General features: G+C 36.4%; 2 protein-coding genes across 5 annotated transcripts in view; one reads left to right on the plus strand and one right to left on the minus strand.

The window, feature by feature from the left end:
• Positions 1–37: 37 nt before the first annotated feature.
• Positions 38–1,339, minus strand: mrpl57 (mitochondrial ribosomal protein L57). Of its 3 annotated transcripts, none has more exons than XM_089120386.1 (2): positions 1,208–1,339; positions 38–535 (listed from the first exon to the last, which is right to left on the minus strand). In XM_089120386.1, the coding sequence occupies exon 2, from the start codon at positions 501–503 to the stop codon at positions 192–194; it is 312 nt and encodes a 103-aa protein (XP_088976512.1). In that variant the 5' UTR covers positions 504–535; positions 1,208–1,339; the 3' UTR covers positions 38–191. The 3 variants fall into 3 exon arrangements, with proteins under 3 accessions (XP_088976512.1, XP_088976513.1, XP_088976514.1); XM_089120387.1 differs by having other exon boundaries at positions 1,142–1,261; XM_089120388.1 differs by lacking the exon at positions 1,208–1,339 and adding an exon at positions 1,087–1,105.
• Positions 1,340–1,786: 447 nt separating this feature from the next.
• The window catches only part of ttc7b (tetratricopeptide repeat domain 7B), a 34,938-nt gene continuing 20,382 nt past the window's right edge, over positions 1,787–16,342 (plus strand). For both annotated transcript variants that reach the window (XM_039684873.2, XM_039684960.2), the window contains exons 1-8: positions 1,787–2,041; positions 3,851–4,005; positions 4,266–4,434; positions 9,025–9,158; positions 9,757–9,881; positions 13,519–13,597; positions 14,729–14,901; positions 15,473–15,536. In XM_039684873.2, the coding sequence (XP_039540807.1) occupies positions 1,921–2,041; positions 3,851–4,005; positions 4,266–4,434; positions 9,025–9,158; positions 9,757–9,881; positions 13,519–13,597; positions 14,729–14,901; positions 15,473–15,536 (1,020 nt within the window). In that variant the 5' untranslated portion in view covers positions 1,787–1,920. The remainder of the gene's footprint in view (positions 2,042–3,850; positions 4,006–4,265; positions 4,435–9,024; positions 9,159–9,756; positions 9,882–13,518; positions 13,598–14,728; positions 14,902–15,472; positions 15,537–16,342) is intronic.

Below are 16,342 nucleotides of genomic sequence, written 5' to 3' on the forward strand. Positions count from 1 at the left end.
GTCTACTTGAATAAGAAATAAGTAGAAGAGCCAGATGTGATGATTAGAAAAGAAATCATTTATAAACATAACACACATCACATACAGCCAGGTGTACAATGCAGAATTTATCAAATCAAACCACAACTTTTATTATTTCATTTAAATCTTTCTCTGCAAACTCTGAGATCCATCAGTCTTTGATGCTCTAGTTAGCTGGGCCAGGTCTTGGTGATTTGTAGGTGGTTGAGTTGGTCTGCAAGGTATTTGTGTTCAGGAAACTTGGCTTGTCGTGCATTTTTTATTTGAAGCGACATCCACTCCCGCCTCTGCGCTGCATGGCCTCGCTCCTGTTCCAGCGTCATGAATGGCCGGCTGATCCAGTATTCATTCTCTGCTTCCTGTTCCAGGCGTTTAATCATATTTCGCTTCATCTGCCAGGTGACTACTCGCGGTCGGCGGTACTTCCCGATCCATTGCTTTCCTGGGATCCCCTTGCGCAAAAGTGCCAGCGTCAAGAACATCCTGCAGCCAGTAACAGGTTACAAGTGTGAATCTGTAAAATATCACCAAGCAGTTAAGATCAAAACATTATAAATTTACACATAAATATCCTGATTTGAGTAAAAATAATTATTTATAATAAAAGATCAAGCTGATTTTTTTAAAAACTGTACTACAGTGAGTCAGTGACATGAACACAACATGATTGTAGCCTACTGTATGTATACATTCTTTGAGAATATATTGAGACTTGAATTTTGAGTTAGAGTTGATAAACAGCGGATATTATCTACAAAATGTATGATCATGTCTTTAAACTCGTAAACAAAACATGTATTTAATAACTAAAAGTACTAACAGTATTTGATGTAAATTTACTCCAGAACTACAAGTCTAAACAGACCAATTTGACCTTGACTTAAAATGCCACTGAAATCAAATCAACAGCATTTCAAATAAAAAAGAGCAACGCCAAAAAAAGTATAATCTACAGGTATATGTCAATCTAGATAGATAGATAGATATGTAAACACTCGGAATAACCCATTTTACTGTTTCTTGCATCACATCATAGACTTGCATGAATGTTGTAAGAAACACTACCATTCGTAAAACAACGACGAAAACAGACTGTGCTTATAAATCTAAATAACGTTACCTAGATATTACAACCAGTCCACTACTTATAACAACAATAATGATTAAGACATTTAATTAACGTTACTTAACACGATCTTCTCTCCAAATCCGAGACCAGCATGCCGCAGACACACTGCAGCTGAATGTCAGTGGTGGTGAGTTTTTGACACCGCCACCTACAGCACTGGAGGCTGCAGTGCAACGCGCTCTGCTGGCTGATGAACTACAAAAACCTGGAAGGATATTTTCATGCAATCATGAGAGGGACAGAGCTGTCCAGTTCAGTGTAGTCATCAAACTCGACAGACACACGACGCGTTGCATAAATAATAATAAATAAAATTAATACATTTTGATAAATAATTGTATCATATGACAAAAAAAGACGCTGAGTGTAGAGGAGAACTGATTAATTTTTTTAAATCGTCCAGTCCTGACAGGTGTTTCCCCTTGTTTTCATTAATTGATTAACTTGTTTATTTATTTATTTATTTGCATATGTAGTAAAGTCTAGACTAGATAATACAGTACACACGATTCTTGGACATCAATATTAAATCAAAAATGAATAATTAAAAAATGAAATAAAAAGAAAACACAGTCATACCTTCTCACATGACAAACAAAAATAGCCTCAAAAATAGTCACATGTTAGAAGTCTGTCCAATCGGAGTTCAGTACGTACCATGGCCCGGAAGAGTAATCCGGTTCATGTTTTTAAAATCCTCTCCATGTCTTTGATGTTTCTGTGCTCCGGCTCCGGTCGTGTTTTGGTCAGTTCTAGGAGGAGGTAGAAAGATGACAGCCAGAAAGTCCGGGTCGCGTTTAGAGACTGAAATAGAGCGCTGTCGATCTGAGGCACAATGGGACAAGATACCAGAACTCGTGCGGCAGCTGTCTGCGAAACTCATCTCAAACGGTGTGTGTGGTTTATGTACATATTTTCACGGCTAACGCGTTAGCTCTGACAGTGTGTGCCTCAGGCCTGATGACAGAATCCGTGTCTGATTTATTCCCATTCATTTAACTAACGTTTAACGCTTCTTTGAATTAATATTTTGATTTCAGGGTGTCTAAAATATGATATTATTGTTGCCCTTTTGGTAGTGTTCCTCACATCTGCCCAGTAACGTACACTTCCTGATTGCTCACACAGTTGTGTCCATTCATCAATTTCTATTCATATTTGATCAAGTCTAAGTTACTCTATGAAATTATGAAGAGTCATTATTTGGCTTATTATCATGTGAAGGTGTATAATTTCAAATTATAATAGTCTCTTTTGCATTAACTGTAAACACAGATTCAGTTATTTGTTAACAGATAGTTCAATGTTGCATTTTCAAACTTAAACCTCATTAACTCACAATCAGAGAAAGAGAAGTACTAAGTAATACATACAATTAATAATGAATAGAAAAGGGCAGTACACAAATATCACCAGAGGTTAGTTAAAAGTAGAGACTTTTATAAATGTTGAATGCTTTTTGTGTTGACAGATTCTTATATTAATCTTTATAATGTTTTGATTCCTTAAAAAAAAACTTGAAAAGGGTCTTCAAGTTTACAAAGACATTTTTAACTTTAAATAGTTTTTAAAAGTTAAATACTTTTTAACTTTTAGGAATAGTTGTAACTTATAATTAATAATTCATAGTCTTTAAATTTCCATCATTATTGAAATTCCATATAATACTGTAAAAAAAAAAACATGATTATTTTATAGAAATTATGTTTAAATATTGTCAAAAGATTGTTTAAGTGAGGGATTGTTTAAAAGGTTCCACAAAAAAAAAATTTTACAATATAATTTGTGAGCATCTGTAAGATGCTTTGACTGGGTAAAATGTATAAATTAATGGAGTCTGTCCTAAAGGTTGGTTTAACATCTATGATTAATACTATTGTGGTACTATTAAAATAACCTGTTGCCATCTTTACATTTAGCCCTGTTCATTAAAAGGTACATATGTATAAACATTATTACACAAGCATTATTACATGCACAAGAAACAGCCGATTAAACCACATGTGATTGTCCTCAGAGCCTTTTAGGAATGTGGTCAGGTCCAAGACTGGATTATATCTGGGCTTTTTGTAATTCTTTTTTCACAATCAGTGTTTATTTGTTGACCTTACTGTGTAGATATTAGTGCATCTCAACGGTTACTGTTTCAGTCAGAAGAGAAAGATGAAAGGGATAGTTCACCCAAAAATAAAATTTCTTCCATGCTTGAGCTCGCTGACAGTCTTTATGATAAAATAGCCTATAAAGTTCGGACAATGTCATGTGACAAATTTCTTCAGTATAGTCCTGGGGTCCGTTCTTCATACCTCGCTTGATACATCTGAGATGATTTAACAGATGCCAAATCTTCTAATCGTGATATCTGTTTGTTTTTGTTTTTTTTCAAACGAATTTGATTAAAATATCTGGATTAAGCAATCTGAGATTACTGTGCATTCCTGTGTTCATTGGAAAGGGCAGATATGTCGATACTCGAAAGCATGATCACCAATGCAGCGATTGGCTGGCAACGTAATAAGAGAGCAACGTAATAAGAGAGCAACGTAATGACATCATATTAAAAAAGAATATCGCACACTTAATGAAAAACGTTAATTTTCTGGACCTTTATAAGGAAACAGCCAATCGACTATTGGCCTTCCGCTTTGTGCTTATTTGAGAGAATTCAGGTGCAAAACTGAACCTCTGCCTCTCTTGTAGATGATCTCGGGGAACTTCTGCTGGGGGAGGCCAAACTCCAGCAGTACCTCAAAGAAAACCCCATTAAGCAGGGAACCAGTCCCCGCGGGCCCCGGCCCCGCCTCCAGGAGGTCCGGAAACACTTGACGGCGGCTCTTGATCGGGGGAACTTAAAGGTAAGCCTGAACAGTCAGTACGATAACTAAAATAAATATATTTCAGGTAGTTAGTTAAAGAATTTTTTATTTTTTTAAAGATTTAATTAAAGATTTATCATAATTACTTAACTAATAAATTGTTATTTTGAACTTGTTATTTTAAACTAAAGTTAAAGTAATGTAAAAACATATTTTGTCATGATTTACATATATTTTTTTTTTACAGTGACTGTGTGTACTATATTGTGACGGTGTGTGCATTTGTCTTTCTTTCCCAGCCTGAATACATGCAGGAGGCCAGTCTGATCATGGCTAAGCTGTGCTATGTGGAGGCTGATTACAGGGAAGCGCTGAATCAGTATGGCCGTGTGAATCTGGATGAGATGCAGCTGGTGGGAGCTCCAGTGTACAGACTCTCCATGATCGCAGAGGCCTATGCCACCAAAGGTAAATAATCTGTGTAGTAACTCGGAAATCAGTTGTTTTTTTTTTTTAGAGCTGCGGGTCTATTACATAGCTGACATTCTATCAGTGTGAAAGCACCATGCGCTGCTTATGTATGCGCTGTGAAACAGACTTGTGACTTGTTCTGGTAAGGAGGTTTCAACTAACCACAACTGAAATTTTCTGCAATCAACTATATATTTCTGTCCTCACTAAAAGCAAACTGCACAAACAAAACAACAAAATCACAGGCAATCACAGCAGTAAGATACTTGATATTCAATATACAGCTCTATGGAGTGGATTTGTTGTAGTGGACCAGTTAGATTTCAATATACATACAGTATAAATTCTATAGATTACACTACTGTTCAAAGATTTCTTTTAAAAGGAAATTAATACTCTTATTCAGCCAGGACAAATTAACTGATTATTAATTGATTAAATTATTAATTAATGCTCCCTATGCATGTGTAATTGCGCGTCAACGCGGACAACGACGCAGAAGTATAAATGAAAACCAAAGCGTAGTCTGTTGCATATAGGCTCCGGCGTAGGTCTGACGCAGAAGTATAAATCAGCCTTGACACCAAATGTTTAAATGGAAGTGAATATAATCATATTCAGTTATAATATAATCACAGTTATTTTATTTTAAAATATGTAAATAAGTGTATAATAAATTTTTTTAAATGTCTTTAATTTGAATGTTATTTTACTCTCACTTGGTCAGATCAGTGTAGAGATGGTACCCTGCAGTTCACTTTTTGACCTTTGGGTGGCAGCATTGATTTAATATGTGGTGCTCTGCAGAGGAAAGTGTAAATCCATTGCACTAGTCTGAACACAAACACACACACTTTTAATTCTGAGCACAGTGAATGTGTTTGCCAAGACCGCAGCATGAGGTCTTTGATCAGAGTTCTGACAGATCGGCGGTACTGTGGGGTTCTGGGGGAAAAACTGCAGGGTGGCACAGAGCCTGTCTCATCCAATCATCTCGTAGCATCTCTGTGACTGACAACTGCCTTTACAGGGGGGCAGCTTCCTCCTTTGACCCTAATCATCCATCACGCCCCAGTTACCACACACGTACACACGTGTGTGTCATCTTGCTGGCACTTCTTGTCTTGTCTCATGTGTGTATTAAACCCTCCGCCATGAGCTGCTTTTCACAGCCTGTCCTGAGGCGTCAGATTTACTGTGGCCGTTAAGAGCCTGATCACGGTAATGGGGCTTGTCTTGGATCTGGCTAGTATAACGGGCCTTTAAACCTCTAAGAAGAGCGGTATGTGTGTGTTTGTTTAGAGGAACATAGCAATTGAGGGGAATAGATTTCTGATTAATTTTTTTTATCTGTTTTAGAACATAAGTCAATGTGCCTAATCCAGACCTTGTGCGGTCTCCAGTGTAGCAGGCCTATATAAGGCAAACGGATTTACAGCATGTACACATGTACTCTCTCTCTCTCCCCCTCTCTCTCTCTCTCTCGAATATTTCCCTCTTTGCGCATCAGTGGGGAACAGCAAGACCATAGACAATCCCTCTGCCCACACGAAATATAACTTTTCCGTAAAGCTAGAGTGTGTAATTTTGTGCCCACATGATAGTGGTTCTTCAACTATAGCACCAAGATCCCCATTGTCCATAACAATATTCAAAAATCCCCTGCCTCAGTTTTGTTCTCAAAACTTGTTTCAATGTAACTTGTTTCCTAGCAATGGATAATTACATTTCAGGATTCCTATTTCTACACAATAATATATTTTAGAGCTTGGTATAACTTGTAAAATGTACATTCATTATGAAATGCTCATGGCGTTTTAAAATGTTTTTCTTTTCTTTTTTTTGACATAACTTTTTCAGGTCTAGAAATCACATTTTATGGGCCATATTTTTTTATTCGCTAAGTAGAGGGACATGCTACTTTTAAAGAGCATTTTATTGGATAATAATTGGACACTTAGCAGCCATTTAATGTTTAGGATTACACACACTACCAATCAAATGTTTGTGGTCAATAAGAAGTCTCTTATGCTCATCAAAGCTGCATTCATTTGAACCAAAATACAGTAAAAACAGTAATATTGTGAAATAATATTATAATTTACAATCATTTATCTATTTTGAAAAAAGTCATTTATTCTGGTATTTGCAAAGCTGAATTTTCAGCATCATTACTCCAGTTGTTAGTGTCACATGATCCTTCAGAAATCTTTCTAATATGCGGATTTGTCAAGATACATTTATTATTATCAATGTTGAAAACATGATTTATTTATTTTTTTACAGGATTTTTTTGATAAATGTAAAGAACTGTTATAGTTATGTCTGTTATGTAACTGAGTTTTCCTCCCATCATTGTGTATCTGGTTCAGTCATGTTTCCAGTTTTACCGCTCCCTGTTAGTGTTCAGTTTATTCACCTGTGTTGAGTTGATTTGCCCCACCTGTGCCTTGTTTCCCTATTCTGTTCTCTGTGTATTTCTCCCTCATTCCTGGGCGGTTCTTCTTTGTGTATGGTGTGTAAATGTTATCCTTTTCCTGAGTGTTATATTAAATCCTGTTAATTCCTGTTCTCCGGCTTCCTTGTGCTTCCAACCACCACATGTACCGGTAACAAGAACAGAATGTATTTGAGATATAAATTTTTGTAACAATGTGAAAGTCTTTACTGTCACATGATCAGTATTCATTTATTTAAAAAAGAAATACTGACCCCCAACTTTTAAAAAGTAGCACAGATGCCTTAAACCTTTAATTAATATTTTATGGCAATCAGTCCACTCTTGTTCTCTTCCTGTCTTACTGAGACTTCACAGTCAGTGCACTTTTAATCAGGGTCTCATCATTACCTTCTCGCTCGTGATGGATTATTTGGCTCCGTTTTCATTTTGGAATCATTTTGTACCAGACCGTTTTCTTCATCCAGTGATATCCGTTTATAAGTCTATATCTATTATTGAAGCAGTTTGAAAACTAGCTAGGAGGGCTACAGTTTCCCGTTACATTCCCGAACTGTCATGAAAACTTTATCTGCATGGAGAACCCAATACTAACGGCATCCAAACAAACAACTGTCATCTTGTTTACTGGCCAACTGAGTCTGGCCTGTTTTCCCTCATGCTATGAGGGATTTAAGATGCGAATTAGAAAGTTGAAGCCAGTAGACAGAGATTGGCCACAGATTGTGTTACATCTCTAAAGAACCGTGCTTGTATCTTTACTTGTATCTTTACCTGGCTCTCAGCTGACCCAGACAAGGGAAGGCGATACGGCAGTGGAACAGACATCAGCTCGTGCTTAAACATTTAAAGCTTTTCTAGTTAGTCTGAGGTCTTTGATTTTCTCACACATGTATATTTCATTGTCTTACTTCCTCTGACCAGCAGCAACATATAAACTACACTTACATGAACGAGACATATCATGTTCAGTTTGACCCGTTCTGAATGGATGTCATATCCCTACAGTAAGGATCAAACAATAACAGTGTATTTCATTAGTCAATTGAATTAGAATTGATGTAAGCGCTGTGTGAAATTCAAGCTTTGCGTCTACATCACTACATTTCACATAATTGAAATGAGTACTGAGTGGAATTAGGATTTTAAATGGAATATGGTTGGATTTGACTTTGGTATTTTACCAGCCTGTGGTAACTACATACTGTATCAAAAACTAAATCGACACCTCAAGCAACAAATAAACAACCTATGAAATGGAAGGGCTGTCAATACATTCAAATGTCAGCATTTTGTGATTAAAATTATCTTTAATCTTAATCTCTCTAGTTAACAATAATTTAATTGTTACATGTATCTAACATATTAAACATTAATTCAGTAAACTGTTGTAAATGTTTATGTAATTTATAAAAATAAGTGAAAAAATAAATCACTAACTAGAATCAAGTATTTTTTCTGACCTTACTGAATGCACAATTCTGCACAAAGCAACAAAATCACAACCAATCACATCTATTGTTCAATGTACTGCGATCAGAAATAGTGAAAGTATTAATTATATATATTATATGTAACAACATATAAACTTATATATGATATACTTATAATAATTATATATTTATAACCTTTATTATAAAATCAATATACAACATTTTTAAAATTATTATTTTTTTATCAATCAATCATTTTTTTATTTAATTTTATTTCCGATCTAATATAGATTATATCTAATTCGATCAGAACAGTGCAGAGATGCATAATGTGATTTAGTTAATTGATAGGTCATTCCTTCATTTTACTTTTAAATGGTGCTGCTATTTCTCCATGGTTATTATGTTGAATATGGTAAATGGGTTAGAAATCATGTTTAATCATTTATCTAATTCCTGATGGTATTGCATAATGAATGATATAGAACTGCTATGCCAAATAGCCCTATCAGGGAACAAAAGTTAGCATCAATTATTGCCATTTTTCACCCATCAGATCATCTTTATTGAAATGAGCTGTCATAAGTCATGAACATCCTTCTGACTGAACAGTCTGGCAGAGCGCTAGGACAGCTCTGAACTTTTCTTGCTGTTGGCATGTGTAAGGCATCTCATCCTTCTGCTGTTTTTTCGTAGGTCTTTGTCTGGAGAAAGTGCCCATGGCGTCCCCATCGCTGTCCAATCGTGCTGCAGACAGAGACCAGGAGATCATCACTTGTTATGAGAAGTCTGGAGACATTGCCCTGCTCTATCTTCAGGAGGTAGAAAAGGTATTTCTAAATGTTCATTCACTACTGTTTTAGCACGTCAAATGTACATACATTTAGTAGCTAAGGACAGATTTGCACCGTTCTGCTGCAGACGGTCAGCCATCCGTGAGTCTAATCTCTTACTGTCCCATCTGTGAACTTTAAATCACAATCTACAGGTCAAAGTTCATTCTCTTGCAGAGGAAGATTCTCTGTTGCAATAGTAGCGCACAGATTCCTCCCCCTGCACAGTGTTTAGTATTTACTGCTTGTGATTTAGCGTTGGTGGGGAAGGGAGGGAGAGTGGAGAGATGGAGAGAGTGAATGATGGCGTGGAGAACGGCAGAGCTTGTATTCTGCTGCAGTGTTGATGCTGCATTTTTTTGGGTGCAGCCAAAGTTCTACGGTTGACTTTCATGCGTGGTGCACTCGTACCCCCCCTAACCACCGTCCTCTCTAAAGTCTTCTCTGTGTAAATATAGCAAATCTGACACTGTGCTTCTTTTGAAGATATGGTCTGAATTAGCTGAATAAGTAACAGAAAGTCACTGGGGGAAAGAGTTTGAGCTTGTTTCAGTAATGATTGACAATGACATTTGATGACGTGTCCTGTCTTCAGGCTCTTAGTGCTGGCATTCAGAACCGCAGTCCAAAGCCTGGCCCGGTCACAACACAGGAACAGGAACTTGGCTACTTCCTAGAGACTGGACTTCAGAGGGCTCATGTTATTCATTTCAAAAATGGGTGAGTGAGTGAGTGAGTGTGTGTGTATTCTCAGTAACATAGGGCTGGGTGATATAACTGAAAATGTTTTTCAGCCTCTTGACAATATTTAATATAGCCTATATTTTGGAAAAGGGTCTCAAGAATCACTATTTTGAAGAAACGGCAAATTAGATAAATGCAAGAAGTAATAAAAAATGGGGGAAAAGGCAATCACTCTAGAGTCTAGTGGATGATATATATTTTTAAATGAAACATTTAAATATATTATTATTATAAAGTTTTATGCACTAATAACACAATAAACAACATTTACTCATGTAAACACTACCGTACAAACGTTTAGGTTAAGTGAGACTTTAATGTAGAGTATTTATATGTATATATATGTAGCAAGGATGGATTAAATTTGTCAAAAGTGACAGTAAAGATGTATAATATCAAAAAATATTGATCGGTACAACTATTTTTAACATTAATGATAATAAAAAGATTTCTTACTACTGATCTACTGTATTTTTGATTAAAAAAAAAATCAGCCATGGCGTGCTTGAGTTTTGAATTAAATCTTTGAAACTGACAGTTTGAACTGATTATTATAACTGTTTTGCAAAACTATTCCAGTGGCACATACTTGTTGAAACTTAATAGTCAACTAAATGAAAAGCATGGTGATAATCATTGTAGATTTATATCACCAGCAAAATCATCTCAAATAAGTTATGTATATACTGTGTATATAGAATTCAATATATCACTCAGCCCTGTCAGTTACATAGCACATTATTATTCATGGCCCATACAGGCTACCTCGGTGTCCTTTCATTTATAATTCCTTCAGTTCGTACATCCCTTGTTTTCACTCTTCACCCCTCTTTCCCTCAGACATATGCTTCAGTGAGTGGTCTAGGAATCTGCTGAGCTTTTTGTCTGCCCAGTGCCCACTAACTGCCCTGTCTTTGTGGCTTTTGTGTTTTTCAAATGCTTCATTAACCCTCTGTAGTTCTCAGCCTTTGTATGTCTGTGCCTCTCATGTTATTTATGTGTGTTCTGATGCCACCATTTCCCCCTGCACCGCGGCTTCTGCACCATGGAGCTGTGTGTTTGACAACTACTCGTACGTATCTCTACACATTCTTCATGTAGAGTAGTGCCTTGCTTTTTTGTAGCAGCTTCACACAAAGCCTAGTGAGCTGCCTACATAAGCAGTCTTTTAAGGTAGCATAGGCACGCTCTCAACATGAAGGCTGCATGAAGCTGCAGTTTAAGATGGCATCGTATGTATCCTTCATGGATAAGAAAATCCCAGAATGCTTTGAAACAAATGGAAAAAAAACTGTCCAAGATGGTGCACAATGCAAGAGATGTTGAATATAAATATACAAATTTATTTAAAGCCAAAATGTATCACTAAATTAGTCAAAATAAATCTATTAAGTCTAATAAAATGTAATGGAAATAAAATCTATTAATAAATATTACAATAGAAATATTACAATATAATTACAATACTGTTTAAAGGTTTGTGGGCATTTGTGGCTTCGTCGAGATTTTTCAGAGAGAAAAACAGTAAAAAAAATGTATAATGATGCAAAGATTTCTATTTAAAATAAAATGCAAAATTCAGCTTTGCTATCACAGGAATTAAGTACATTTTCAAATGTATTGAAATAGAAAATTATGTTTTAAATCACAGTAATACCTTATTTCACTATATTACTGTTTTTACTGTATTTTTGACCAAATAAATGCTGCCTTGGTGAGCATAAGAAACTTATTTCAAAAACATAAAAAAATTATTACTGAACGTAAACTTTTGAAAGGCAGTGTGCCTATAAAATATATTAAACATAAAAATTTTAAGTGACTTTCACATTTGCGTATGTAACTTACATTGCATTCAAAGTGCACATTTCATCGGTTCATCCACTTCCTAGGATTCAAACTGATGAACTTGGGGTTGCTAGCACCATGTTCTACTGTTTGAGCTACAGGAATGTAGATTTTTCAAATTTTACTCAACATTGTATTATTTTTTTGCGTATTAATGTATCAAGCTGTTAGCTTAGCAACATGCTCACTTTAAACATAATAGAAATCAATTGGGAATCGAGTCACACAGCAAGGCAGCTTACTATTTCTGGAGCAAAACAAATCAAACAGAGAGAGGAAAAAGAAAAGCCTAGATTATGTTTTGATTCCCAGGTGAACTAAACATGGAGGATCCCACAAGCTGATTAATCTCTTGTCAGCAAAGATTTGATTTTGTTTACTCTGATAGACCCTCTGATTGCAGAGAGTAACACGTGTAGTCAGTGATCTTCCTGTTGTAGAAGGAGAAGGGGAGGCATGGGATAGCTGAAGGAGTAGGAGACGAGTTCATCCCATACCCTGTAGCATTACAAATGTATTATTGTACTTTAGTTAGACTTGGCTAAGTCTTGACGAACAAGGACTGCAGGTACCAACATCTCGTGTTTTTTAATAAATTACTCTGCTTAAAAGATACAACCAAGTCTCCTGGTCTTCGCTTCTGAGTTCCTACACTTTAGAAGAGAAAAGTTCACAACAACCCTAATCTTTCATTCTAACCAGAGGTACACCTTTATTTTTAGCGCTAGCTAAAAACATTGTTATTATTTATTTATTTATTACAGCACTAGCGTGAAACGTGAGTTGGCCTTACACAGGCCAATTTGAACTGTTTATGAGAATGTCCATCATTTTTTTTTATTGGTGCAGTGAGATTGTGGTTGGGGAGGGATCTACCATATGGATGCAGGTGGGGCATTTGTCAGTGCTTGTAATGCATCTGTGTGAAATATGACCGCTGCAGTGGTGCATTGTGGGTAATGTATCTGTTAGGCTCATAAATGATTGAAAGCAATGTCCTTAAATCTCATGCAACATGCAGTTCTTACACCACAACAAATGTTCAATGCTCAGTCTGTGTGCTATAAAAACACTATAGACCGGTTTACGGGTATTAAAGTGATTGCTGTTTTCATTTTATGGCTGATATTAAAATTCTATACTTTTTATATTATACAGTAATCCTAAAGTTTTAAAATTCGGATAAAAACGTGACTGGTTTTGAACTGACGCTTGAATTGACTTTTTTATTTGTTAATCCGTTTTCTCTCTATCCAACTCACTCTCATCTCTATTTTGACACTTCTGTCTCTTTCAACTTAACTTCTGTACTGCGTCTCCCTGTATTCACGTGAACCTCTGCAAGCTATATTCTCTTTTCTTTTCACAAACATCCATTCATGGTTTGTGTGTTTCCATGTGCTATCAGTTTGTGTCTGATGACGATATCGACCCCAGTCATTGACAGGCTCCAACACATTCACAGGTTGTGCAGAGATCAAATAGGTGTTAATTGTGACCGTATCAAGAACTACTGTAATTGATGTGCTCTTCCTGTCCACTGATAAGTGACTGCTTTAGTCTGACGACTTGATGTTAGAGCTCATTAAATCATGGCAGAGGTCTGACTTGTCCTGAGGGTGTCTGTCCGTGTGTTTCCATGTGTTGGTCTATGAATTTTGTTCTGAGTTGATGTGAAATGTGTTGACGTCAGCTGTCAGGTTTCTTCAGCTCTGTAGAGGTGATTTAATGTTTTGCTTTTCTCTCTTATTTCCCGGTGCTGCAGTAACCTGACCCATGGCGTCGGCCGCTTCCGCGAGATTCTCCGAGCCGTTGAGACCAGAACCACTCAGAACCTGCGTATGGTGAGTTGTGTGTGTTTATAGCTTCATTTTGTTGTCTTTATCTAGAACAGTAGATGTCAGCCTTTCTTGACCCCAAGTCCTCTCATTATCCAAGACAATGTTCATTGACTCCCCATGCAGATTTTTTAATGACAAAGCTGCTTTTAATTTACAGAAACAGGGGGGCAGATTCACAAAATTCTTCATAAAATTCTTCTTAACTACCAAATTCTTCTTATTTTCTAACTTAAGAAAAAAAGATATTCCCAAAAATATTTTTTAAGAATGTTCTTATCTTTTTTTTTTCTTTCTCGAATGTAAGAAGTTTTCATATTCATAAAAAGAGCATCCAAAAGAGCATCTGCATCTTGAGACGGGCTCTTTTAAAATAATAATTTTCATGAACTTGATCAACGCATTAAAAACACAACAGGGAGTGATTAAATCCCGTCAAGCCAGTCGTGACGAATATAGTTAGCTTATTATGATAACTACGGTAATTTGCAAGCAGTGCAGAAAGACAAGCTTTGATGTGTTTTTCATTCAGCATTACCTTTCAGTCAAATAACAAATTACACCTTTCATTTTCTTCTCAAGTAAAAAGAAATTAAGATGTTAAGAACATATTTCTTCTCACTAACATATTTTAGAAAAACATTATACATAATACACAAATTAGAAAAAAACACATTATATTATTATATTCATTATAGAAAAGTCAAGAAATTACACTTTTAAATTACTACTTACTGTATATCCAGGTTTTCCAAGACTTTGGGGAGCCTGGTTCTTAAATAAAATTGACCGGGTTGAGGGAGCAAGTACAAATAAGAAATTTTGCCAGGTTTTTTTGCCAATTTTGCCAGTCGAAATGGCATCAAATGTGCAGTCTGCGAAGATGTTATAGTGGATACCAAACATGTGACACTGCAGAATGTTGCTGTGTTTACCCTACACACACGGAACGATAATTTAGGGGATTCACTCATGTAATTAAATACATAAGTATTTACACAAGTTGTCACTCCTGAAACTTTACAGTTTGTTTGTGGCCTCTACATCATCTTGGAAGTTTTCTTAGGCCCTGTAGTGGGCCCCTGTTGAGAACTACACTGAAGGTATATGTTTATGTGTGTTTGTGTTTGTGATTAGACTATTGCCAGGCAGCTCGCAGAGATCCTGCTGAGGGGCATGTGTGAACAGAGTTACTGGAACCCCCTTGAAGACCCCCCTCACCACTCCCCACTGGATGATCCGCTCAGACACAACCCACACATAAAGGACTATGCCCTCAGCCGCCGTCCACGCATCTACTCAGGAGAGAAGTAGGACATATCTCCAGCTCTCCTAGATCGTGCTTCTCTCTTCCCATTTATTTAGTGGCATGTCTAAAGCCCGAAGTATACTTAAGTTGTGTAATGCAAACCCGGTTTCACAGATTAGGTGCGGTGATGGACAGCTGCACACTCTCCTCAAACATTGTGTTCATCCGCGCGGTGCCGTGTTCAGGGTGTTGAAGTACAGCTCGTGTAAAGTTGATAATTCCGTGAATGACTGCAATTGCAGATTTTGAACGGAGATGGCGACAAAGAGGAAAAACGCCGGACAAATAGTTTTTTTCAAATAGTAGTATTTGAATATAAAAAACACAGGGTTTGTTGCAATTTGGCAACAATTTGGCTCGGCTTTTTCTTGTTTAGTGTGGACAGACCCTTTAGATTTCTTGCTTTTGTTGGATCTCGCCAGGTTGACGATTTTCTGCTTTTATTTTTATGAAGTAGTGGAAAAAATGGGAAAAATGAAATGATCAGTATTCTGGTCATTTGTTTCTCGTTACTGTATTCATGATGTCATGGATAGAAAAGTTCACAATATGGCCTTTCTTTCTCTGTCTAGTTTGTTTTGTCCGCAGGAGAACACAGAGGAGGCTTTACTTTTGTTGTTAATCAGTGAGTCCATGGTGAGTACCAGTAAAACTCCTTTGACCTTCTGAACTGCTGTTATGTGACCACCAGCACTAGAGCTACAGTAGAACATGACGCTGCAGTTTCTTAGCATAGAATGCCCATCATAATAGCACTGAAAGCAGTGTTAAACCATTAGCTCTCTTGCTCATGTGGCTTTTCTTTCATTTTCTTTAAACTGAGGGCCCAACAGCTCAGGGAGTGACTGTGTTCAGTTATAATGTGTTTTTACTTAGGCACAATGTGATCAAGCAGTGTTTTATTTTATAGAAATATTTACTTTACTACTGCAGTGTCCTATAAGGGAATAAGCTGTCTAATATTATCAGTAGCAGCATCTGTTATCAATAGTTCTGGTATACACTACTATTCAAAAGTTTGGGATCAGGTTTTTTGAAAGAAAGAAATTAATATTTTTTTATTGATTTAAGCAAGCATTTCAAATATCCATAAAAAAATCCTTACTGTAATTTATATAGATCAGTGATCACGGTTTGCACAAAAATATTAATGTTTACAACATTGATAATAATGTTAAGATGTCGTGAAATATTTCTTGATTAAATCACCAAATCACCAAAAAAAAGGACCATGTGACACTGAAGAGTGAAGTCTAGGAACTAGGAAAATAGAAAACAGTCATTTTTAAATTGTAACATTTCACAGTATCTCTGGTTTTGCTGTATTTCGATCAAATACATGCAGCCTTGGTGAGCATTAGAGACTTCTTTTGAAAAACATTCAAAAAATGTTCCCAACCCCAAACATTTGAATGGTAGTGGGGTGTGTGAATGAGTATATT

The sequence above is a fragment of the Pimephales promelas genome, chromosome 15 (assembly GCF_988280905.1).
Source record: "Pimephales promelas chromosome 15, fPimPro1.hap1.1, whole genome shotgun sequence".
Lineage (NCBI taxonomy): Eukaryota > Metazoa > Chordata > Actinopteri > Cypriniformes > Leuciscidae > Pimephales > Pimephales promelas.

Bases quoted from the DNA above. Each gene is read 5' to 3' on its own strand.
- mrpl57 (XM_089120386.1), bottom strand. From the start codon at position 503: ATGTTCTTGACGCTGGCACTTTTGCGCAAGGGGATCCCAGGAAAGCAA.